This window comes from Schistocerca cancellata, chromosome 2 (assembly GCF_023864275.1).
Source record: "Schistocerca cancellata isolate TAMUIC-IGC-003103 chromosome 2, iqSchCanc2.1, whole genome shotgun sequence".
Lineage (NCBI taxonomy): Eukaryota > Metazoa > Arthropoda > Insecta > Orthoptera > Acrididae > Schistocerca > Schistocerca cancellata.
Window position 1 is genome coordinate 1,095,322,165 of NC_064627.1, and position 25,362 is coordinate 1,095,347,526.

Below are 25,362 nucleotides of genomic sequence, written 5' to 3' on the forward strand. Positions count from 1 at the left end.
CTAATGTGGGCATTAGATGGATTTTTTTCCCTGTGGGACCAAACTGCTGAGGTCATCGGTCCCTAGGTTTACACACTACTTAATCTAACTTAAACTAACTTACGCTAAGGACAACACACACACACACACAAACCCATGCCCGACAGAAGACTCGAACCTCCGACGGCGGAAGCCGCGCGAATCGTGGCAAGGGGCCCCAGCCCACGCTGATGGAATTAGGAAGGAGGGGGGAGATTACGTTACCGAAGCCGCGGTCTTGCTTTGTGCTCATTGTTGGAACTTTTTTTTTTTTTGTTCATCAGTCTACTGACTGGTTTGATGCGGCCCGCCACGAATTCCTTTCCTGTGCTAACCTCTTCATCTCAGAGTAGCACTTGCAACCTACGTCCTCAATTATTTGCTTGACGTATTCCAATCTCTGTCTTCCTCTATAGTTTTTGCCCTCTACAGCTCCCTCTAGTACCATGGAAGTCATTCCTTCATGACTTAGCAGATGTCCTATCATCCTGTCCCTTCTCCTTATCAGTGTTTTCCACATATTCCTTTCCTCTCCGATTCTGCGTAGAACCTCCTCATTCCTTACCTTATCAGTCCACCTAATTTTCAACATTCGTCTATAGCACCACATCTCAAATGCTTCGATTCTCTTCTGTTCCGGTTTTCCCACAGTCCTTGTTTCACTACCATACAATGCTGTACTCCAGACGTACATCCTCAGAAATTTCTTCCTCAAATTAAGGCCGGTATTTGATATTAGTAGATTTCTCTTGGCCAGAAATGCCTTTTATGCCATAGCGAGTCTGCTTTTGATGTCCTTCTTGCTCCGTCCGTCATTGGTTATTTTACTGCCTAGGTAGCAGAATTCCTTAACTTCATTGACTTCGTGACCATCAATCCTGATGTTAAGTTTCTCGCTGTTCTCATTTCTACTACTTCTCATTACCTTCGTCTTTCTCCGATTTACTCTCAAACCATACTGTGTACTCATTAGACTGTTCATTCCGTTCAGCAGATCATTTAATTCTTCTTCACTTTCAATCAGGATAGCAATGTCATCAGCGAATCGTATCACTGATATCCTTTCACCTTGTATTTTAATTCTACTCCTGAACCTTTCTTTTATGTCCATCATTGCTTCCTCGATGTACAGATTGAAGAGTAGGGGCGAAAGGCTACAGCCTTGTCTTACACCCTTCTTAATACGAGCACTTCGTTCTTGATCGTCCACTCTTATTATTCCCTCTTGGTTGTTGTACATATTGTATATGACCCGTCTCTCCCTATAGCGTATCCCTACTTTTTTCAGAATCTCGAACAGCTTGCACCATTTTATATTGTCGAACGCTTTTTCCAGGTCGACAAATCCTATGAAAGTGTCTTGATTTTTCTTTAGCCTTGCTTCCATTATTAGCCGTAACGTCAGAATTGCCTCTCTCGTCCCTTTACTTTTCCTAAAGCCAAACTGATCGTCACCTAGCGCATTCTCAATTTTCTTTTCCATTCTTCTGTATATTATTCTTGTAAGCAGCTTCGATGCATGAGCTGTTAAGCTGATTGTGCGATAATTCTCGCACTTGTCAGCTCTTGCCGTCTTCGGAATTGTGTGGATGATGCTTTTCCGAAAGTCAGATGGTATATCGCCAGACTCATAAATTCTACACATCAACTTGAATAGTCGTTTTGTTGCCACTTCCCCCAATGATTTTAGAAATTCTGATGGAATGTTATCTATCCCTTCTGCCTTATTTGACCGTAAGTCCTCGAAAGCTCTTTTAAATTCCGATTCTAATACTGGATCCCCTATCTCTTCTAAATCGACTCCTGTTTCTTCTTCTATCACATCAGACAAATCTTCACCCTCATAGAGGATTTCAATGTATTCTTTCCACCTATCTGCTCTCTCCTCTGCATTTAACAGTGGAATTCCTGTTGCACTCTTAATGTTACCACCGTTGCTTTTAACGTCACCAAAAGTTGTTTTGACTTTCCTGTATGCTGAGTCTGTCCTTCCGACAATCATATTTTTTCCGATGTCTTCACATTTTTCCTGCAGCCATTTCGTCTTAGCTTCCCTGCACTTCCTCTTTATTTCATACCTCAGCGACTTGTATTTCTCTATTCCTGATTTTCCCGGAACGTGTTTGTAGTTTCTCCTTTCATCAATCAACTGAAGTATTTCTTCTGTTACCCATGGTTTCTTCGCAGCTACCTTCTTTGTACCTATGTTTTCCTTCCCAACTTCTGTGATGGCCCTTTTTAGAGATGTCCATTCCTCTTCAACTGTACTGCCTACTGCGCTATTCCTTATTGCTGTATCTATAGCGTTAGAGAACTTCAAACGTATCTCGCCATTCCTTAGTACTTCCGTATCCCACTTCTTTGCGTATTGATTCTTCCTGACTAATGTCTTGAACTTCAGCCTACTCTTCATCACTACTATATTGTGATCTGAGTCTATATCTGGTTGGAACTACTTCTGCATTACCCATGGGTGGTCCTGTGTGGATAATCTTTTGTGTGCTCAGCTGATCAGAAAGCATGTTCTTCCTGCTCAATATTTTACGAATTCAGACCAAATGTAGCTTGTTTTTGAAGTTCTGTAACCACTATGCTCCATTAAAGGTTCCAACATTCCACGCTCCACACTATAGAATTCCAGTTTTGTTTCTCCTAATGACTGTATCCTCCTGAGTAGACCTCAATCGTGTAGCCGAATAGAGGATTATTTTAACTCCGTAACACTATCATTAAACCATACAGTAAAGACGTATATCTTCGGAAAACATGGTGGTGGCTGTAACTCCCCCTTGCGTTGAGCTGTCCGCAAAAACATACGTTTTTCATATTACGTGCATTGTGCTGCCACCTACTACCAGGTAATCCATAACAGCGACCTCAGTAGTCATTATACATCGTGAGAATGCAGAATGGGACGCTCCGCGGAACTCACGGACTGTGAACTTGGTCGGGTGATTGCGTGTCATTTGTGTCATACGTCTGTACGCGTAATTTCCACACTCCTAAACATCCATAGGTCCACTGTTTCCGATGTGATAGTGAGGTGGAAACGCCAAGGGACACGTACAGCACAAAAGCGTACGGGCCGACCTCATCTGTTGACTGACAGAGACCGCCGACAGTTGAAGAGGGTCGTAATGTGTAATAGGCAGACATCTATCCAGACCATCACACAGGAATTCCAAAGTGAATTAGGATCCACTGCAAGTACTATGACAGGCTGGAGGTGAGAAAACTTGGATTTCACGGCCGAGCGGCTGCTCATGAGCCACACATCACGCCGGTAAATGCCAAACAACGCCTCGCTTAGTGTAAGGAGCGTCTACATTGGACGACTGAATAGTGGAAAAACGTTGTGTGGAGTGACGAATCACAGTACACAATGTGGCGATCCGATGGCAGGGTGTGCGTATGGCGAATGACCGGAGAACGGCATCTGCCAACATGTGGTGCCAACAATAAAATACGGAGGCGGTGGTGTCATGGTGTGGTCGTGTTTTTCATGAAGGGGGCTTGCCCTTGTTGTTTTGCGCGCCACTATTGCAGCACAAGTCTACATTGATGTTTTAAGCACCTTCTTGCTGTTGAAGAGTAATTTGGGTATGGCGATTGCATCTTCAAACACGATCGAGCACCTTTTCAAAATGCACGGCCTGTGGCTGAGTGGTTACACGACAATAATCTCCTTGTAATGGACTGGCCTGCACAGAGTCCTGACCTGAATCCTATTCAACACACATCGATACCTCTCCTCCGTGCAGCACTCCGTGAGGAATAGGGTGTCATTCCCCAAGAAACTTTCCAGCGCCTGATTGAACGTGTGCCTGCTAGAGTGGAAGCTGTCATCAAGGCTAAGGATGGGCCAACACCATACTGAATTCCAGCATTACCGATGGAGGGCGCCACGAACTTATAAGTCATTTTTATCCCCCTGTCCGGATACTTTTGATCACATAGTGTAGCAACACCATGCTGGCTGGTGTTCCAAGTTGATATCAGTAAGGACTCTTGCTCCTGCAACTTTTATGAAACCTGACGCCCCTGTTCAGGAACCATATCTTAGCCTGGCCTCTTCGTAGTTACCTCTCTGATGCGATTACACCCACAGTAATGCTACGTTATCATCGCTCACAGGGAGCCCCATCGCGCCGTGGGCGTACAGTCTCACGAAACGTTGCAGTCTGAAACGTCACGCCGGCCGCGGTGGCCGAGCGGTTCTAGACGCTTCAGTCCGTAACCACGCGACTGATACGGTCGCAGGTTCGAATCCTGCCAGGGGCATGGATATGGGTGATGTCCTTAGGTTAGTTAGGTTCAAGTAGTTCTAAGCTCTAGGGGACTGATGACCTCAGATGTTAAGTCCCATAGTGCTCAGAGCCATTTGAACCTTTTTTCTTTTAAACATCGCTCTTAGTGAATCTCCGACCAACAGAGTATGTGATATAATGATCGCCTCTCCCTCGTCGTTCCCTCCATCCTTTCACTCTGTCCCTGACAGACACTTACAGCTTATAATCACGTGACGTTGCGATGGCACTGATAGTATCGAGGCTGCCGAAATGAACATCTCAGAATCGGCATCCGTACATAGGGACCACGTATGTGTCTATTACAAAAGGGGTGACGTCAAAGAAGAAAGAGAAGAAGAAGAAGAAGAAGAAGAAGAAGAAGAAGAGCTTGAGAGACGACATTACTTAGGTACGAGCAGGTTACGTAGATATGAGCTGAGGCCGAGTTGGAGGCCTGTTTACCTGGTCGCTGCAGCTGACGTTCTTCGGCGTCAGCGGACACTCCAAGCCGGCAGCCGCCCTGAGACTCGTCGCTACGGTCAGCAAGAGCAGCACCAGCATGCTCCGCCCTGCAACACCGTCAACAAACAACGATACGTCACTCACCAGGCTCAACAACCACACCTCAGACACTTGTGGTTCCAAGTGGCCACTTCAGGTCCCAGTTGTGTACAAAATCGATGAAGTAACTGTGAGTATGTGGGCACATTCATTGTATCCTGTGGTGTCGTACAGTGTCGATACCACACCAGGCAGAAAGCCTCCCGACGTTGGCAGGAAACCGTGTGACGGCCTTGCAAATCCGCGGCCGGCTCGAGTACACATCTCCTGCTGCTTGTGCACGTAGCGTCACCACCGAGCTGGCATAAGAAGACGCCGCAACGGAGCCAGCACAATCAACTAAAGGAGCAGCCGAGGCCTCAGCAGGGGTAACAGCAGTTTCTCTCTATTGTGATTATGTGTAACGACTGGACTCTGACTAATGGTCTCTCTAGAAGTTGCTCTTCCAAGTTGAGGAAAGTCACTGTACCATTGAGATTACTTGTCCTTCCAATCACTTCCGCTTTCTTTTTAAGCGTCTGCCCTAAGAGCTGAATGGTCAGCGCGTTGGAAGGCCATGCAAGGGGGCCCGGGTTCGATTCCAGGCTAGGGTGGAGATTTCCTCCCCTCAGGGACTGGGTGTTGTGCTGTCCTCATCATCATTTCATTACCACTATCGACGCGCAAGTCGCCCAATGTGGCGTCGCACTCAATAACCCTTGCACTTGGCGGCCGAACTTCCAGCCTGGGAACTTCCGGCCACTGACGCCATACGCTCACTTCCATTTTCTTTTTAAGCACGCACTATTCCTCGTCACCCACCTCTGGCGAATCCAACGTCTTCGACAACCACTGCGAACGGGTCAACGACCATTGGGCAACGTAACATCGTCTATCTGCAGGGGGCCTCACGAGGAAACGCACGTTGTTAACAGGTGGTAGCTTGAACCAGACTGAAAGAATACAGCAGGGAAACACGTATTTTACTCTCAACGATTTCGGAGATAACTGAAGCATTAAGTCTCAACCGTATCTCCTCTCTGTTAAAAGCACTACATGATTTTTTTAAAAAAAAGCACTACACTTATCTGGATTCATCAAGCTATACCTGATAACTGTTTTGCTCATTATTCTGTCCTGCGTAACACGTCTTTATTTCCTGCTTCATCTATCCAATGTATAGTCCATATTACGGCGACATTCTTATCCCTCCAGAATCAGTATAGTCCATTTCTACATCTACATCTACATCCATACTCCGCAAGCCACCTGACGGTGTGTGGCGGAGGGTACCTTCAGTACCTCTATCGGTTCTCCCTTCTATTCCAGTCTCGTATTGTTCGTGGAAAGAAGGATTGTCGGTATGCCTCTGTGTGGGCTCTAATCTCTCTGATTTTATCCTCATGGTCTCTTCGCGAGATATACGTAGGAGGGAGCAATATACTGCTTGACTCTTCGGTGAAGGTATGTTCTCGAAACTTTGACAAAAGCCCGTACCGAGCTACTGAGCGTCTCTCCTGCAGAGTCTTCCACTGGAGTTTATCTATCATTTCCGTAACGCTTTCGCGATTACTAAATGATCCTGTAACGAAGCGCGCTGCTCTCCGTTGGATCTTCTCTATATCTTCTATCAACCCTATCTGGTACGGATCCCACACTGCTGAGCAGTATTCAAGCAGTGGGCGAACAAGCGTACTGTAACCTACTTCCTTTGTTTTCGGATTGCATTTCCTTAGGATTCTTCCAATGAATCTCAGTCTGGCATCTGCTTTACCGACGATCAACATTATATGATCATTCCATTTTAAATCACTCCTAATGCGTACTCCCAGATAATTTATGGTATTAACTGCTTCCAGTTGCTGACCTGCTATTTTGTAGCTAAATGATAAAGGATCTATCTTTCTGTGTATTCGCAGCACATTACACTTGTCTACATTGAGATTCAATTGCCATTCCCTGCACCATGCGTCAATTCGCTGCAGATCCTCCTGCATTTCAGTACAATTTTCCATTGTTACAATCTCTCGATACACCACAGCATCATCTGCAAAAAGCCTCAGTGAACTTCCGATGTCATCCACCAGGTCATTTATGTATACTGTGAATAGCAACGGTCCTATGACACTCCCCTGCGGCACACCTGAAATCACTCTTACTTCGGAAGACTTCTCTCCATTGAGAATGACATGCTGCGTTCTGTTATCTAGGAACTCCTCAATCCAATCACACAATTGGTCTGATAGTCCATATGCTCTTACTTTGTTCATCAAACGACTGTGGGGAACTGTATCGAACGCCTTGCGGAAGTCAAGAAACACGGCATCTACCTGTGAACCCGTGTCTATGGCCCTCTGAGTGTCGTGGACGAATAGCGCGAGCTGGGTTTCACACGACCGTCTTTTTCGAAACCCATGCTGATTCCTACAGAGTAGATTTCTAGCCTCCAGAAAAGTCATTATACTCCAACACAATTTACACCATTTACGCCACCCAGATGAGAACTCTCAAATTCGTAATCAAGTGTCTTGCGCAGCGTTTACCGAATCAACTTCACACTATTTCTCGACCGTTCAAGACTCGAACAGCGCGTGGAAAAAACGAACACTTAAATACTTCCACGCGAACTCTCATTTCTCTTATTTCATTATAGTCATAATTTCTCACTATGTAGGTGGGCGTCAACAAAATAATTTCGCACTCCGAGGACAAAGCTGGTGCTCTAAATTTCGTGATAAGATCTCACCGCAACGGAAACCGCCTTTGTTTTAATGATTGCCACCTCGATTCTCGTATCATATCTGGAATATTTTCCCCCCTATTTCGCGATAATACAGAACGAGCTGTCCCTCTTCCAGTATCTTTGTAGTCCCCATCAACTATACATCGTAAGAATCCAGTACCGCACGGTAGTACCCTAACAGAGAACCTATGAGAGTAGTTTTGGAAGTCTCTTTAGTAGACATGTTCCGTCTTCTAAGTGTTCTGACGATAAATCGCACTGCCCGCATCTCGTGGTCGTGAGGTAGCGTACTCGCTTCCCACGCCCGGGTTCCCGGGTTCGATTCCCGGCGGGGTCAGGGATTTTCTCTGCCTCGTGATGGCTGGGTGTTGTGTGCTGTCCTTAGGTTAGTTAGGTTTAAGTAGTTCTAAGTTCTAGGGGACTTATGACCACAGCAGTTGAGTCCCATAGTGCTCAGAGCCATTTGAACCATTTTTGATAAATCGCACTCTTTGGTTTGTTTTCCACACAGCATTACCTACAATTTAACCTGTTCGTAATTGTAATCCCTGGGTATTTAGCTGAATTCACATCCTTTAGATGTGTTTAATTTATTGAGTAACCGAAATTTAACGGATTCCTTTTAGTATTCATACGGATGACATCCATTTTTCGTCATTTAGGGTCAGTTGCCATATTTCACACCATACAGATATCTTGTCTAAACCAAATGGTTCAAATGGCTCTGAGCATTGTGGGACTTAACTTTAAGGTGATCAGTCCCCTAGAACTTAGAACTACTTAAACCTAAATAACCGAAGGACATCACAGACATCCACGTCCGAGGCAGCATTCGAACCTGCGATCGCAGCAGTTGCGCGGTTCCAGACTGTAGCGCCTAGAAACGCTCGGCCACCCTGGCCGGCTGTCTAAATCATTTTGTAATGATTTTGGTAAATGTAAATCACAGCATCATCTGTAAACAGAGGATTGTTTAGATTGTCTCCTAAATCTTTCATACAAATTAGAAATAACAGAGAGCCTATAACATCTCCTTCGCAAATGCCAAATATCACTTCTGCTTTACTCGATGACTTGCCGTCGATTATTACGAACTGTGACCTTTCTGACAGGAAACCACGAATCCAGTTACACAACTGAAACGATACTGCAAAGGCACGCAATTTCCTTAGAAGCTACTTGTGAGGAGCGGTGTCAAAAGCTTTCTGGGAATCTATAGATATGGAATTCATATGAGGGCCCTCCGTCGACAGTACTCATTACTGCGAGCGAATAATGAGCTACTTGTGCTTCACAGCAACAATATTGTCTGCATACATTCTGACTGTGTGTCAGTAGACCATTTTCTTCGAAATAATTCATTACTTTCGAACACAGTGCATGTGTCAATATCCTACTGCAAATCGACGTCAGTATATGGGTTCGTAATACACTGCATTACTCCTATTGCCTTTCTTGAGTATTGGTGTGACCCGAGCAACTTTCCATTCTTCAGGTAAGGAGCTTCCGTCGAGTGAGCGGTTGTGTATGGCAGCTAAGTATGGAACTATAGTATTAGGAGACTTTGCAAGTAAACTAACTGTTACAAAATCTGGAGTGAAACACCTTCCTTTACTACGGGATTTAAGCTGTTTCGCTGCACCGAGGCTATCCACCTCTAAGTTAATCATGGGAGCTACACTTGATTGAAATTCTGGAATATTTACTTTGTTTTCTTTGGTGAAGGAGTTTCAGAAAACCGTGTTTTGTAAGTCCATCAGTCTAAAACTGTAATCTATTAGTCTACACTTCACCTACCGCAAGTGACTTTCGAAATACGGAAGTAATTCTCTGCTATGTGATGACATTTCTACTTTCGCGTGTAAATGACCTGATTACGTTCCGTCTAAAGGCACGAATTTCGAAGTACGGAAGTAACTCTCTATTCTCGTATGTAACTGGGCTGATTACATTCCGTCTAAAGGCGTGAATACTACTTTTTCTCCAAAAGGTCGACAGTAAACCAAGTCGAAATAAACTCATGATGAAATGTATTAGAGACATCCACAAATCAGCGTTTGGCACTTGTCGCTTTCGCTTTGGGGACGTGACCGAAACAGCGTGGCATGAACTGACTCTACGAGACACCAAAATGTTTGAGGAGGTGTCGTGATAAATGATCGATCAACAGACGCCCGCAAAACATGAAGGATGCTTGGAGCGAGATCCATGGCGTGCTCATCTCGAAATAAGGCGTATTCTCACTGATGAATGTCCGCAACTCGGTAACACGGCAACTGACATTCGAGGCTAGTGCAGAACCCCTCTGTTCCACGGTTGGTTGGTTCATTCGGGGTAGGGAACCAAACATCGAGAACATCGGTCCCATCGGATTAGGGAAGAATGGGGAAGGAAGTCGGCCGTGCCCTCAAGGGAACCATCCCGGCATTTGCTCGAACCTATTTAGGAAAATCACTGAAAATCTAAATCAGAATGGCCAGGCGTGGATTTGAACGGCCGTCCTCCCGAATGCCAGTTCAGTGTGCTAACCACTGTGCCACCTCGTTCGGTCTACTCCACGTTTTAGTATCTTTGCCAAACACCACAACAAACATGAATACGAAAGTAAGACAATTCCTAATTAACCACTCACGAAAATACATTTTGTTCACAAAAATTTTTACACCGAGGTTTACAACCTGTTTTCATACTATCATGACAAGCATTTTAAATGCGGTAATTTGCAACAGGATAATTTTACGTATTTTAAGACACCTTTGGAGAAAAGAAAACCACTTGCATGAATATCAAGAGCGCAGATGGAAAGTTCTAAGCAAAGAAGGGAAAGCAGAATGGTGGAAGGAGTATATAGAGGGTCAATACAAGGGCGATGTTCTTGAGAACAATATTATGGAAATGGAAGAGGATGTAGATGAAGATGAAATGGGAGAAATGATACTGCGTGAAGAGCTTAACAGAGCACTGGAAGACCTAAGTCGAAACAAGGCCCCGGGAGTAGACAACATTCCATTAGAACTACTGATAGCCTTGGGAGAGTCAGCCCTGACGAAACTCTACCATCTGGTGAGCAAGATGTATGAGACAGGCGAAATACGCTCAGACTTCAAGAAGAATATAATAATTCCAATCTCAAAGAAAGCAGGTGTTGACAGATGTGAAAATTACCGAATTATCAGTTTAATAAGCCACGGCTGCAAAACACTAACACGAATTCTTTACAGGTGAATGGAAAAATAGGTAGAAGCCGACCTCGTGGAAGATCAGTTTGGATTCCGTAGAAATGTTGGAACACGTGAGGCAAAACTGACCGTACGACTTATCTTAGAAGATAGATTAAGGAAAGGCAAACCTACGTTTCTAGCATTTGTAGACTTAGAGAAAGCGTTTGACAATGTTGAGTGGTATACTCTCTTTCAAATTCTTAAGGTGGCAGGGTTAAAATACAGGGAGCGAAAGGCTGTTTACAATTTGTACAGAAACCAGATGTCAGTCATAAGAGTTGAGGGATATGAAAGGGAAGCAGTGGTTGGGAAGGGAGTGAGACAGGGTTGTAGCCTATCTCCGATGTTATTTAATCTGTATATTGAGCAAGCAGTAAAGGAAACAAAAGAAAAATTCGGAGTAGGAATTAAAATCCATGGTGAAGAAATAAAAACTTTGAGGTTCGCCGATGACATTGTAATTCTGTCAGAGACAGCAAATGACCTGGAAGAGCAGCTGAACGGGATGGTCATTGTATTGAAAGGAGGATATAAGATGAACATCAACAAAAGCAAAACGAGAATAACAGAATGTAGTCGAATTAAATAGGGTGATGCTGAGAGAATTAGATTAGGAAATGAGACGCTGACAGTAGTAAACGAGTTTTGCTATTTGGGGAGCAAAATAACTGATGACGGTCGAAGTAGAGAGGATATAAAATGTAGACTGGCAATGGCAAGGAAAGCGTTTCAGAAGAAGAAAAATTTGTTAACATCGAGTATAGAGTTCAGTGTCAGGAAGTCCTTTTTAAAAGTATTTGTATGGAGTGTGGCCATGTGTGGAAGTGAAACATGGACAACAAACAGTTGAGACAGGAAGAGAACGGAAGCTTTCGCAATGTGGTGCTACAGAAGAATGCCGAAGATTAGATGGGTCCATCACGTAACTAATGGGGAGGTACTGAATAGAATTGGGGAGAAGAGAAATTTGTGGTACAAGCTCACTAAAAGAAGGGATCGGTTGGCAGGAGACGTTCTGAGGCATCAAGGGATCACCAATTTAGTACTGGGGCGAAGCGTGTGGGGTAAAAATCGTAGAGGGAGACCAAGAGATAAACACAGTAAGCAGATTTAGAAGGATGTAGGTTTCAGTAATTACTCAGAGATGAAGAGGCTTGCACAGGATGGAGTAGCATGGAGAGCTGCATCAAAACAGTCTACGGACTGAAGACCACAACATCAACAACAATGTGATTTTATTCGTAATATCTCCTTAAGCGGCTTCGCCGGCCCCAGGCTCCCTACCTCAAATTGTTCCTGTTAAACTTTTGCACGCTCTTACGGAAACACCCTGTATGTATGTATTCTCAGCATCACAGTACCACGCCAACTTCTTTCGTGTTTCGAGAGTCAAATGGCGATGTACCAGCGTTTTCCTAACCCCTGTGTCCCGAGACGTACGGTGAACTGTGGTACACGTGCGTAACGATGCATCTTTAACCCTATAATGAGGATGTGTTTCTGCACGGTACGGCTGCTGACAGCTTTTTGTTGTCTGTTGCTGAACTGACGAGAAACTTTATATGCGGAATAGTTAAGGGGCTCCAGAAAGGCTCAAAATCATGAAAAGTTCAATTTTTACTTTTTTGCGTTTTCTGACTCTGCAGACTATTACCTTTTAATAGATATATAATTTATTCAATTCCGAAGACTACAACTATTTTTAAATTTTTTAAAAATGTGTTCTACATGGGCGTGACCCACTGTGGCGCTGTTAAACTGCTGTCAAATGGTGTTATTATTAACATCCGTGTTCATCAGGTACATTTTAGTGATGTGAGATAAAGTATGTGTTGTGACTAACCTGTGATGGTTCAATATATATCGCTGGTGTGATTGTCGATTGTTTCATGTTTATTTACTCTGTCGTTATCTCGAAAATATTCGTAATTAATTCTGTTTCTTGAGTCTCTGTTTTGTTGAAGTATAATAATGAGTAAAAGTAAAGTTATTACAAATTAGAAATCCAAAAAGTGTTGACGAAATGAAGAAGGCTGTTTGGGCTCTTTTTTTTCATACTTCTTCAACCGATGAAAATCCCCAACATAGCTTGTGTCCCAAAGAAGAAGACAGTTGGTGTAAATATAACAAAGGATTGCTAACTGGTGAAGTGTACACTCATAAGCATAGTCTGCCTCATGCAATAATGGAGGTGATAAAACCTATTTTCAGAGACTTAGCAGCACCTGAACTGTTGAAAAAGTGTATTCACGGAAAAACTCAAAACCCCAATGAAAGTGTAAATAGTGTTATATGGTCGAGAATCCCCAAGACTGTATTTGTTGGAATAGAAACACTTCACTTTGGTGTGTATGATGCTGTTGCGACTTTCAATGATGGCAACATTATAAGGTGCAAGGTATTTAGAAATATGGGAATGAAGATAGGTTCTAACATGGTACGAGCGATGCTTGCTTTAGACAAGGAACGCCTTCGGGCTGCAGACGGGGCTGTAAAGAGTCTAGAAATACAAGCAAGAGTAATCAGGAGGAGGAACAGGAGGAAGCTGGAGGAGGAGTTTGCTGAGGATGAAGATAATCCATCCTATGGACCTGGAATGCATTAAAAAGTTAATCCAATCTTTGTCGCTCGATTCCCAAAACTTTTATTTTCTCATACTAATTACATGTTTTCTAAGGATCTTCCAAACATATTTGTTTCAAACTTTCAGTAAATGTTACACAGTACCTTCTGCATAATTTAACACAGCCTTTTTCCAAAAAACTGTATATTTTTGAATATATAAACAAAAAATTGCAAAAAAATGTTGTGAATTTTCATTACAATTGAAAAAAAATCATCTTTAATAACTGAACAAAAATTTTGTAAAATCCCTGTGTTAAGTTGTAGCCCATATTCCAATAAATAATCTGTAAAAATTTCAATTTCCTACCTCAAATACTTTGTGAGGAAAGATGTAATTTATAAGCGTTATTTTAACATTGCAAGTATAGGGCGTTCCGGAGCCCCTTAACGGGGATCCACGTCTTCGACCACGACAGTCGAGTGTCTGTGGTAGTTTTGCCGGAATCTCTGTCCGTCCACAAGACTCAGGTGCTGGTGGATGCCGTGTTTTTTGACTTCCAGAAGCCGTTCGATACAGCACAGCGCGGCCGGCTGATGAAGAAAATACTAGTGCAAGGTACGTCACACCAGATATGTGGTTATAGATTTCTGAATCGAAGTTCCTGACGATCACGACGCAGCATGTTGCTCTTCAGAGAGAGGAATCTTCAGATGTAAAGCAGCTTCCAGTGTATTCAACGGATCGTTACTGTGCACCATGTATGTAAACGACCGAATAGACAGCGTCGAAAACTATATGAGGCTATTCGCGGAGGTTCCTCTTGTATTGGGTTCGTAGCGTTTTTCCATAAGTTTAATAAACACAGCAGGTACACATCATAAAGGCTTTAGTCATCAATAATATATTGTCCTTCTAGATCCATCAATCAAGTTTTGTAGAAGTAATATTAGAGTATATTGCTTCGCCTTTGCAAATGATCTGGCAATTTTAACTAGGGATAATACCACAGGTCAAAAACAAACTGAAATTCTCAAAGAAGTTGTGGTAAAAGTAGTACATCAAATATCATTCGAAAAAACGGAATATATGACATGTAACAACCAAGCACGAAACATTTTGAACTCGAAATATGGAAAACTAACAAGTGTTTCTCAATTGACATACTTGGGGGAAATCAAACGAGAAAACGGTCTCGAAAGAACTGCAAACGAAGTTTTCTGTCATAAAATGGAAACTGAATTCAGATTAACACAAAGTATTTATAATAAAAAATCACTTTCTAAATTTAGGCAGTACACCACTGTAATGAAACAAAATGGTTCAAATGGCTCTGAGCACTATGGGACTTAACATCTGTGGTCATCAGTCCCCTAGAACTTAGAACTACTTAAACCTAACTAACCTAAGGACATCACACACATCCATGCCCGAGGCAGGATTCGAACCTGCAACCGTAGCAGCCTCGCGGTTCCGGACTGACCGCTAGACCACCGCGGCCGGCTGTAATGAAACCTAAAAGACTCTATGGAGCAGAAAATTTAATTTTAAATAGAATGAGGGATACTGAAGAAATTCAAAAGAAAGAAAGAAAGATTATTAGGAAAATATGAGGCTCCAAAATTACTGATGGAGAAACTTATACGCTGAGAAGTAATAAGGAAATAGAAAAATACACAGACATAAGTGGTGACATGAGCAAAAGATGACTTAAATTTCTGGGCACATTAAAAGAATGACACCCACAAAACAAATAGCTGAATTCTACGAAAACAGAAGTAAGGCCAAAACTGAGCCAATTAAATGGATCGCTGCGATTGAGGAGGATCCTAGAGTAGCCGGTAGAGCTCAGACAGACGTTACAGATAGAAAAAACATTCAGACAAAAGATATGTGATTGGAAAGTTGAACGGAAAGAAGTTATAAAACGGGCTGGAACACCGTGATCTGATAAAAGGAAGAGATTACATTCTGAAAGGATGAAACAAATTTGGACACAAAGGATGGCCAGCCATCAAAAGCGACATTGATGTATTGTACCTCGTGTGGTCCTGTTGGGCCCTTACATGAGTAATAATAATATTCTTCCTCTCTCTTCGCAACAGTCTGCCAACGCTTGGGTAACTTTTCGATTCCGCAACTGTAGAAATAACGTCATTTTGAGGCGAAGACCTCGCTGGGCCATGTTCGGAGAGAAATTTTGATCCAGAAAGAAAGTTCCTTGAAAGTTGTTCGATAACGAGAGGACAAGGTAAAACTCGGTGGGCGCAAGATCAGGTGTATAAGGTGGGTGCGGAATGACTTGCCAACCCAACTATTACACAAACATCAAAAAAAGTTTTGCACCAACTCGGTTCCGAGAGTTCCGGAATCTGTACGGAAAATTGGAATAGAGATCAACACAAACATCATTTCCGCCCTTTTTATTGCTCATGACGATCACACATTGCATGTTGTGCCACCATAAAGCGAGACCTTCAGAGGTGGTGGTCCAGATTGCTGTATACACCGGTACCTCTCATACCTAGCAGCACGTCATCTTGCACTTTATTAGTCGTGGTATACTATCCACAAGTTCATCAAGGCACTGTTGGTCCAGGAGTGGTTGGTGGGTCACGTCGTCCATAAACAGCCCTTTTCGATCTATTCCAGGCATGTTCGATAGGGTTCATGTCTGGAGATATGCTGGCCACTCTAGTCGAGCGATGTCGTTATTCTGAAGGAAGTCATTCACAAGATGTGCACGATGGGAGCGCGAATTGTCGTGCGCGAAGACGAATGCCTCGCCAATATTCTGCCGATATGGTTGCACTATCGGTCGGAGGATGGCATTCACGTATTGTACCGCCGTTACGGCGCCTTCCATGACCACCAGCGGCGTACATCGGCCCCACGTAATGCCAACCCAAAACAGCAGGTAACCTCCACCTTGCTGCACTCGCTGGATAGTGTGTCTCAGGCGTTCAGCCTGACCGGGTTGCCTCCAAGCACGGCCCCGACGATTGTCTAGTTGAAGGCATATGTGACACTCATCGGTGAAGAGAACGTGATCCCAGTCCTGAACGGTCCATTCGGCATGTTGTTGGGTCCATCTGCACCGCGCTGCATGGTGTCGTGGTTGCAAAGGTGGACCTCGACATGGACGTCGGGAGTGAAGTGCGCATCAAACAGCCTATTGCGCACAGTTTGAGTCGTAACACGACGTCCTGTGGCTGCACGAAAAGCATTATTCAACATGGTGGCGTCGCTGTCGGGGTTTCACCAAGCCATAATCCGCAGGTAGCGGTCATCCACTGCATCCCTTGGGCGACCTGAGCGAGGCATGTCATCGACAGTTCCTGTCTCTCTGTATCTCCTGCACGTCTGAACAACATCGCTTTCCGTAACTCCGAGACGCCTGGGCACTTCCCTTTTTGAGAGCCCTTCCTGGCAGAAAGTAACAACGCGGACGCGGCCGATCCGCGGTATTGACCGTCTAGGCATAGTTGAGTTACAGACAACACGAGCCGTGTACCTCCTTCCTGGTGAAATGACTGGAACTGATCGGCTATCGGACCCCCTCCGTCTAATAGGTGCTGCTCATGCATGGTTGTTTACACTTTCGGGCTGGTTTAGTGACACCTCAAAACGGACAAAGGGACTATGTCTGTGATTCAGTATCCACAGTCAATGGGCACGAGGGTATGCAAAACTTTTTTTGATATTTGTATAATGCTTTTTGTCACTCTAGCAGAATGCTGGTTGGCCTTATCATGGAGTAGCATCACTACACGCAGTCTTACTGGTCGTTGCTCTTGGACTGCATCTGCAAGACGTCTCAGTTGCTGACAATAAGTGTCAGCAGTGACTCTTTTGTGTGACGTCACGTGTGCTGGACTGCTGTTGAAATTGCTCGCCAATATTTTATAAAGTTTTAGTCTTCAGTTACTCATTTTAAAGTTTATTTGTGTTAATATTTGCTGTAAAAGTAACTTATTAGTGGAGTTTCATGCTTCTCAGCCATTCTTACTGTGTTATTGACTTGAGTGGTCTGTTATTCGTGAGTGTGCTTACGTCGTTAATCCAAGTGTCAGATCTCAGTAGTTTGTTTACATGTCGAGGCGTGCAGTTCCAGCTGCAGCGGTTCTTAAGTACTGACAAAGTTGTTTGTGCGCTGTAATAAAGATATCAAATTCAGTAGCTTTCACCGATGTTTCGTGCTGTTTGTGGCGAAATAACGGTTTAATAAACTTTTGGAAACGTCCGCAGACTGTTGTTGTTGTTTTTTTTATTTTTTTTTATGTGCATTGAAGTCATTTAGTAAATTTCGTGAGGCAGTTTTCACCTGACGCTACTTATTGTTTCTAGTGAAATATTTCAGAAAAATTTTCATTCATTGTTTCAATTTCGTCGAGTGTTCCAGTGGCTGTTTGAGTTCTTCGTTTTAGGTAAGAAATTGTATGAAGCTCAGGTAGTATTGGTATTAGCTGTGGTGTAGTAGTATTAATACAAGTAGTTGCTTTCTTAGTAGAGAGAGAAATTCGAGATTACTATTGTTAGTTCTTTAAATAGTTTTACTGTTGTAACTGAACTTGGGTAACGTAGACGTTTAGTTTTTCAGTAACTGTTAAAAATTTACCATGAGTGAGAAGTGAGGGCTTTGTCGCAGGTTTGTGAATAGTGGGTTACGGTGTGGGATTTGTTCAAAGTATTTTCATTGGGGGAAATGCAGTGGGGAAGCCAGTGGGTATTCTGTCGAAATCCTCTCTTGGGAATGTAGAATCTGTAGCAGAAGTTAGTTGATAGGGGAGCAGGAGCGTAAGATCGGTGCCCTTCATATGAAGTTACATATACGCAAGTGAGGAACTAAATAGTTTGAGGGGGGTGAAGGGTGCTGGGGAATGGGAACTGGCGGTTGGTAAGAAGTCATCTAGGAGGAGGAGATATTCAGACAGCTATACTTTGCGTACAACCAATGGATCTGACCTACTGTCAGAGTTGAGTGGAGAGGAGCCTCTTGTAGCTGTAGGTGTAGGAAACATGGAACAGTCCTCAGCAGTAACGGAGCTTAAGTCAATTGCAAAGTCTAACAGAAAGAAGAAGGTTCTGCTTCTAGGTAGTTCGTACGGTAGAGATGTGGTCCAGCAGTTGCAGGAAGTGTTGGGGAGTGAGTACCAGGTCATCAGCATTGTGAAGCCTAGTGCAGGGTTGGCTCAAGTGACTGACAGCATAGGGTAGTATAGTCTTGATAGGGACAGAGAATATAATGGACGTGGTGACCTGGTAAAGATAGCTACTTAAACTGGTTGCATTAATGTGCACTTCGTGCTACTGTTTCAGCGTCATGATCGGCCTCAACTTAACACCGATGTTAGGCGTATTAACATGGGGCTGGAAAAAGCACTAATGGCGGAGGGAATGGCTCACATTGCAGTGGTGCCAATTGAGTTTACCAGTAGATCAAGGTTCGCTATGAATGGCCTGCCCCTCAATAGGTATGGGAAGGGGAGGCAGGCAAAGCTTATAGGTGACAGTGCAATGGGTGGCGGTGGGATAACTCATGGAAAAATTCCTGTAGTAGTTGGTGTTAGAGCTGCACCTTTTTTAGACTGAAATCAGCTTATAGGTATACCTGTTTAAAGGAAATCCCTCTAACAAAGAGGAATCACCTTCAGAGAATGTTACATACCGATTCAGAGAAGGAATTAGCATAGTTCATCAATATATGAGGCATTAGAGACAAAGATAGTGAACTGCTTATAGATCTTTGACATTATTGGTATATCGGAGCACCACTTAAATAATTTGATAATACAAGACTTCCTTTACCAGGATACAGATTAGCTATCTGTTTTTCAATGAGTCCTTTGAGGAGTGGGGAGTGGCGATGCACGTAAAAAACAGTATTCCATTTCAGTCCAAAGACGTATCACAGCACTGCACTGAACAAGTATTTGAATGTTGTGCAGGAGAAGTTGAATTTAGTGGATCTAAACTTCTAATTGTTGTTGTTTACAGGTCCCCTAACTCTATCTTCAGAGCATTTCTGCTCAAGCTAGAGAGGATTCTTAGCTCACTTTATAGTAAGTACCAGAAATTAGTTATGTGGTGACTTCAATATTAATTTTATTGATGACTGTGCAAGAAAAAGGATGTTGGTAGATCTCCTAAACTCATACGATATGATGCAGATAGTGTTTCTTCCAACCACAGTGCAGGGGAACAGCACCACAGCCACAGACAATATTTTTCATTCTTCATTACTAGAAGGGCATTCTGTTACAGACCACGATGCACAAATTTTAACACTAAAAGGCTTTTGTAGTCAAAAAAAGTCACATATAATTGAAAACTATGTAGGAAAGCTAATCCAACGGCAATAGTGAGTTTTTCAAACCTCGTTAAGGAAAAAGAGTGGCAGGATGTCTATAGTGCCTATAACATACATAGATGACAAATATACTTTCCTTGACAAATTTCTCATGCTCCTTGAAAGTTGCTTTCCATTAGAACGCTCTAAACAGGATACTAGCAGTGAAAGGCAGCCTGGATGGCTGACTTGTGGGGTAAGGATATCACGTAGAACAAAACGGGAATTATATCAAAATGTTAGTAGTCACAATCAAGCTAAAGGAGCCCATTAGAAGCAGTAGTGTAAGCTCCTGAAAAATGTTATTAGGAAGGCAAAGAGTATGTGGTACGCAAATAGAATAGCTAATTCACAGGATAAAATTAAAACCATATGGTCAGCTGTGAAGGAAGTGTCTTGTCTGCACCACAAGGTAGCCGATATAAAGTCAGTTCGTAGTAAAAATATTTCTGTTACTGATAAGTCAAATGTATGTGCAGTATTTAACAGTCACTTTCTGAGCATTGCTGGTGAATTAAATAAAAACTTAGTTCCTACAGGGAATCATATAACTCTTTTGGAAAATGCCTTTCCGTGATTGATGTTTGAAATAGTTCTCTGTGATACTGACAAGGGGGAGATTGAGTCAATAATTAAATCTCTGAAGACTAAAGGCTCATCGATACGATGGAGTGCCTAGCAGAATATTACTGTGCTGCACATGTTAGCCCTGTACTTAGCCATATTTGTAATTTTTCCTTTAAGAATGGTCAGTTTCCGGAACGCTTTAAAGTACTCAGTAGTAAAGCCGCTTTATAAACAGGGAGAAAGGGATAATGTAAACAATTTTAGACCCATTTCTGTGCCATCAGTGTTCGCTAAAGTTATTGGAAAGGCTGTGCATGTAAGGATAACTGGTCATTTTATATCACATACTTTTCTATGAAATGTACAGATCTTCTTTGGAAGTGGTTTGACAACTGAAAATACCATATTCTCTTTGTGAGGTAATGGATGGATTAAACAAAAGGTTTCGAAAGCTAGCCATGTGATTTGATTAAACTAAGGCGTATAACGGTGTTGATCACAAAATTTTGTTCCAGAAGTTGGACCATTGTGGAATACAGGGAGTAGCTCACAAGAGGTTCACTTCTTACTTTAACAACAGACAGCAAAACGTCATTGTTCACAGTGTTGAGAATGGCTGTGATGTGGGATGTAAGTGGGATATGGTCAAGTGGGGGCTGCCGCAGCGATTACTGTTGGGGCCACTCCTGTTGCTGTCTGCTACTGCTGTACCATAACCTTAAAGTTGTAGGCAGGTCGTGAAATAAAACTATCTTGTTAAAGCAATTATGGTATAAAGTAACAGAGCAGTGTTACCCTCTGAGAGGAATTTTGTTATATTGACCATGTTGTACCTAACGGAGGTGGCTTATCGGAAATGAAAGTCACAATTACGTAAATATTTGAACAGTAACAAACAAAATTTTGCCTATCTGCACTGTTTAACTGATAAAGAAAACGGTCGCCAGCCTAACTAGGCAAGAGAATGATTAACATTCTTGTTCAAGAAAATAGTTATTTAGTAACTTTAATGGATAAACACAACCTATACTGTGTCAAACGCGAGTGCAGTGAACTCTGACACATACATATGTTTACGGTAAGATTGAAACTAACAGTTAGAGCAGCAGAAACTATTTGCGAAATTATAACAGATACGGAAACACACTATTACTTTCAGGGCTTATACAAACTGAATGGACTTTATAACGTTATTATTACTATTAACATTCCCTCCAGGATCATAAGTTGGACATAGGTTAAGTCTCTCTCAGTTAAATACTTTACTATTTGAAATGGAAGTTAATTGGAATCCACTAACAGATTGCTTCTCACTACCATTTGAATGAAGAAATTATGGTTTTCATAATTAGTGGTCTTTCCGTTACTTGTTACCGAGCATTAACACAACAGACAAACTGTGGATTCTTTTATACTATTAATATGCACTTCTAATACACAAGAGAGACAAACACTTAGCAAACATGAGTATATAACGTTTCACAACTGCAATTTTCCACTTTTACTACAGGGAGGCACAAAATTAACATATATGTAAGATACTGACTCACCTTCTGCGATTTACAACAGGCAGTAATGTGATCATTTACTAAGCAAAACTTTATAAGCCTCAGTCTTAAGAACTTTTAATTTGAAGTTGGCAACAACACGTTAATAAGCTGTTTTACTAGGAAAATTATTTTCAGCAAGCATCATTAACTTTAACTCACTCTCTTGCCACATTAACTTTAACTTTCTTTTTACTATGTTCAAGAGGCATTAACTAGCAAAAACACTGGTCTTTAATGTTCTTTCAGTAGGGACACTCGGTAATCACTTTAGTTCAAACGGAGAGGAATCTGAGAGGTGTTATGATAAGGAAAAAATCAAGGTAGGTACATAAATTCAGTTATAAGTTACCTTATATTTGTGCACACTAAAACATCCAATGAGCTGATCCTTCACTGTACATTATTATAGCATTCCGATACAGTGATTGCGCAATGTGGTGGCAACTGCATGTTGATAGGTGGATTTGCAGGCAGAATGGCTGGACTCTGTCTCTTCTTGGTGGCGATGATGAATACCAATTCCAGAATCGTTCCAGCTATTTATCCATCCATCCGAGGCATGGGAAAGTGGCAGAAAAAACCTTTCTCGGAACCAGCACAATATACAACATTAACATGGCAGTGCACAGTCGGGTAGCTCGTCCGCAAATCGTAGCTCGTCCCCGACTGACTCTTGTTCCACCTTTTCTACGTAGGCCAACCACAATTTGCGTGCGCTACACAGTTCTGTTCCCGAGGGGAACCACAACACCTTTTACATAAAATGGGTCAAATGGCTCTGAGCACTATGGGACTTTTCTTCTAAGGTCATCAGTCCCCTAGAACTTAGAACTACTTAAACCTAACTAACCTAAGGACATCACACACATCCATGCCCGAGGCAGGATTCGAACCTGCGACCGTAGCGGTCACGCGGTTCCAGACTGTAGCGCCTTTAACCGCTTGGCCACACCGGCCGGCTCAACGTTTACATACAGAATAGCTAAGAACGCTAAGTGAGGATCAGCAGTTTACATAACAGTAACCAAATACATTAAATAAAACAGAACATTTGCACATATTGACATTTCTACAAAAAATTATTCATTCAGAAATTACAATTGTATATAGTAAGTTTTGTTCCCTCCAAATGGGACAAAGAATTTAAATTACAGATATACTACATTGCATGGAATCAAATCAAGACATCAAAGTTCTTACAAAGAAAGGAGTATACAATTTTATGTTATCGATTCAAACAAACACATTTACAGAAGCTCAACGATGTAATATTAAATTAAAAAAAAGGCAAAATAAATCCGTACAGCATTAGAGCTATGGTGTTACAGCTGCATCTGCTGCTTGCACTCCTCTATTGAACTCAAACAGAAGAATATGCCAGAAAAGTTCCCATTTCTCCAATTGGGACTCCATGTTCTAGCGTCCACAATTCCACTCACGATCTCCGTATGACAAAATGACAATACGTAAACTCAAACAGCAACAGTGAACTACAAATAAGAAACGACAATCGATAAATAAACTCATAGCAGCAGGAATATCAACGTGCAAAACAAAAACGCTACGAACTTATGCGCCAACCTAATACATAGTAGCACGCTAGAGAATTTTAGCGAATAGCAGAGGATTGATGTTTGGTGCAGGGATTGGCCGTTGGCTCCCAGTAAAAACACACCCAAGAAGTTCTCATATCGTGCTGGAACGTCAGAGATCGTATTTCATCTACAATAAATAAATAGTATCTGTTGTATCCTGCCTACTCGTGAAATATGTGGTGCCTAGGAAACCTGCTTCTCTGATCGCTAGACAACAATTCAAGCAAATCGTATTAAAGAGTTTTATTGTGAAAATTAAGTGACTATATTTAACTTTGAGCAATACGTACATGTGTCGCAAGCAAACGGGCGACATGTAATATAATCAGTGTCCTTCAGTATAACGATTTCAATACAAGTGAAGTAATACAATGGATGCTTCTATCCAGGTCGGTGGTCTTGACGCTTCTGTAGAACTAGCTGCTGTAGAAGTGATAGTACTGGGTCGCGACCAGTCGGGAGCGGCGCGTATGTTCTCTTCGCCTCAAGGTCGATGCTACCGCGTTGTCGTCCTAGAGGGGTCGGTCAGTGTGCAGTTGCCTGACGCCATCCCACAGCACTCTCTGCTCACACGTTCCCGATTGGCGTGTCGGCGCTTGACTTACGCCGGAACAGTATCGGTCCAACTGGTACACACTTTCACCGGTGGTTATTGGTAGTGCAACAGCCATCACCAAACGAATATCAATCCCATGTGAGGAGCCAGTGTGTTAAGCTGCTGTTTTATATTACCAAATCGTCTCCGTCAATGACTGCAGTCAACTTAGTAATACGAGGACCACTAAGAGGAATGGATCTTCCTGAGGGCTTGATTTTATTCTTATAACGGTTGTTATATTACTGAAACTGGTAACCACTGGTAAAAATGTATACGTTTTGGACTTGTATAAACATATAGGGTGAGTTTTTTTTAAATTTTGAGACAAAAAAATATCTGAAAAACTACGCACTGGATTAAAAAGCGGAAATATATGTGTTTCATATTTTTAAAAAAGGTGTCCACCGTTACCAATGACGCCCCCCCCCCCCCCCTGCCTCCTCTCCAGACCCTGGAGCAACTCTGAAATCTTCAACAAGTACATCACATTTTTATTGTAGAATCCGAATCTACGGGAAACAATAAGTAACTTTGTATGTAGCATTTTTGTCATTGCATAATAGATGGCGCTGTAATCGACAAATAACACAATTGTTTTCCAAAACGGTACTGTCTCGACAAAAATGCGTTGGATTGAAAACATAAACGGTTCGGCGTTTTGCAGTTTCCTCCGTGTAGGTATTACGGGTATTACGAAACACATATACACTTAACCGGCTCAGTGTTTTGCAGTTTGCTCCGTGTAGGTATTACGAAACACATATACACTTAAACGGCTCAGTGTTTTGCAGTTTCCTCCGTGTAGGTATTACGAAACACATATACACTTAAACGGCTCAGTGTTTTGCAGTTTTTCCCGTGTAGGTATTACGAAACACATATACACTTAAACGGCTCAGTGTTTTGCAGTTTGCTCCGTGTAGGTATTACGAAACACATATACACTTAAACGGCTCAGTGTTTTGCAGTTTCCTCCGTGTAGGTATTACGAAACACATATACACTTAAACGGCTCAGTGTTTTGCAGTTTTTCCCGTGTAGGTATTACGAAACACATATACACTTAAACGGCTCAGTGTTTTGCAGTTTCCCCCGTGTAGGTATTACGAAACACATATACACTTAAACGGCTCAGTGTTTTGCAGTTTCCCCCATGTAGGTATTATGAAACACATATATTATTTGACTTGGTTGCACTGCTTGCACGTCGTCCCTCATTTTTTAAATACGTTCATGATAACTGGTCTGCGTTATTATTTATAATGCAGTCTGTTACGGAGGAATATGAAACTGAAATGGTTTACATTTACAGAGAAAGTGGTAGGATTG

The 25,362-nt window shown here is 42.4% G+C and overlaps 1 protein-coding gene across 1 annotated transcript in view; it reads right to left on the minus strand.

The window, feature by feature from the left end:
- Positions 1-25,362, minus strand: part of LOC126161244 (uncharacterized) — a 207,417-nt gene that overhangs the window by 86,046 nt on the left and 96,009 nt on the right. Inside the window, exon 2 of the mRNA XM_049916984.1 lies at positions 4,770-4,876. Coding sequence (XP_049772941.1) covers positions 4,770-4,868 — 99 coding nt within the window. The 5' untranslated portion in view covers positions 4,869-4,876. The remainder of the gene's footprint in view (positions 1-4,769; positions 4,877-25,362) is intronic.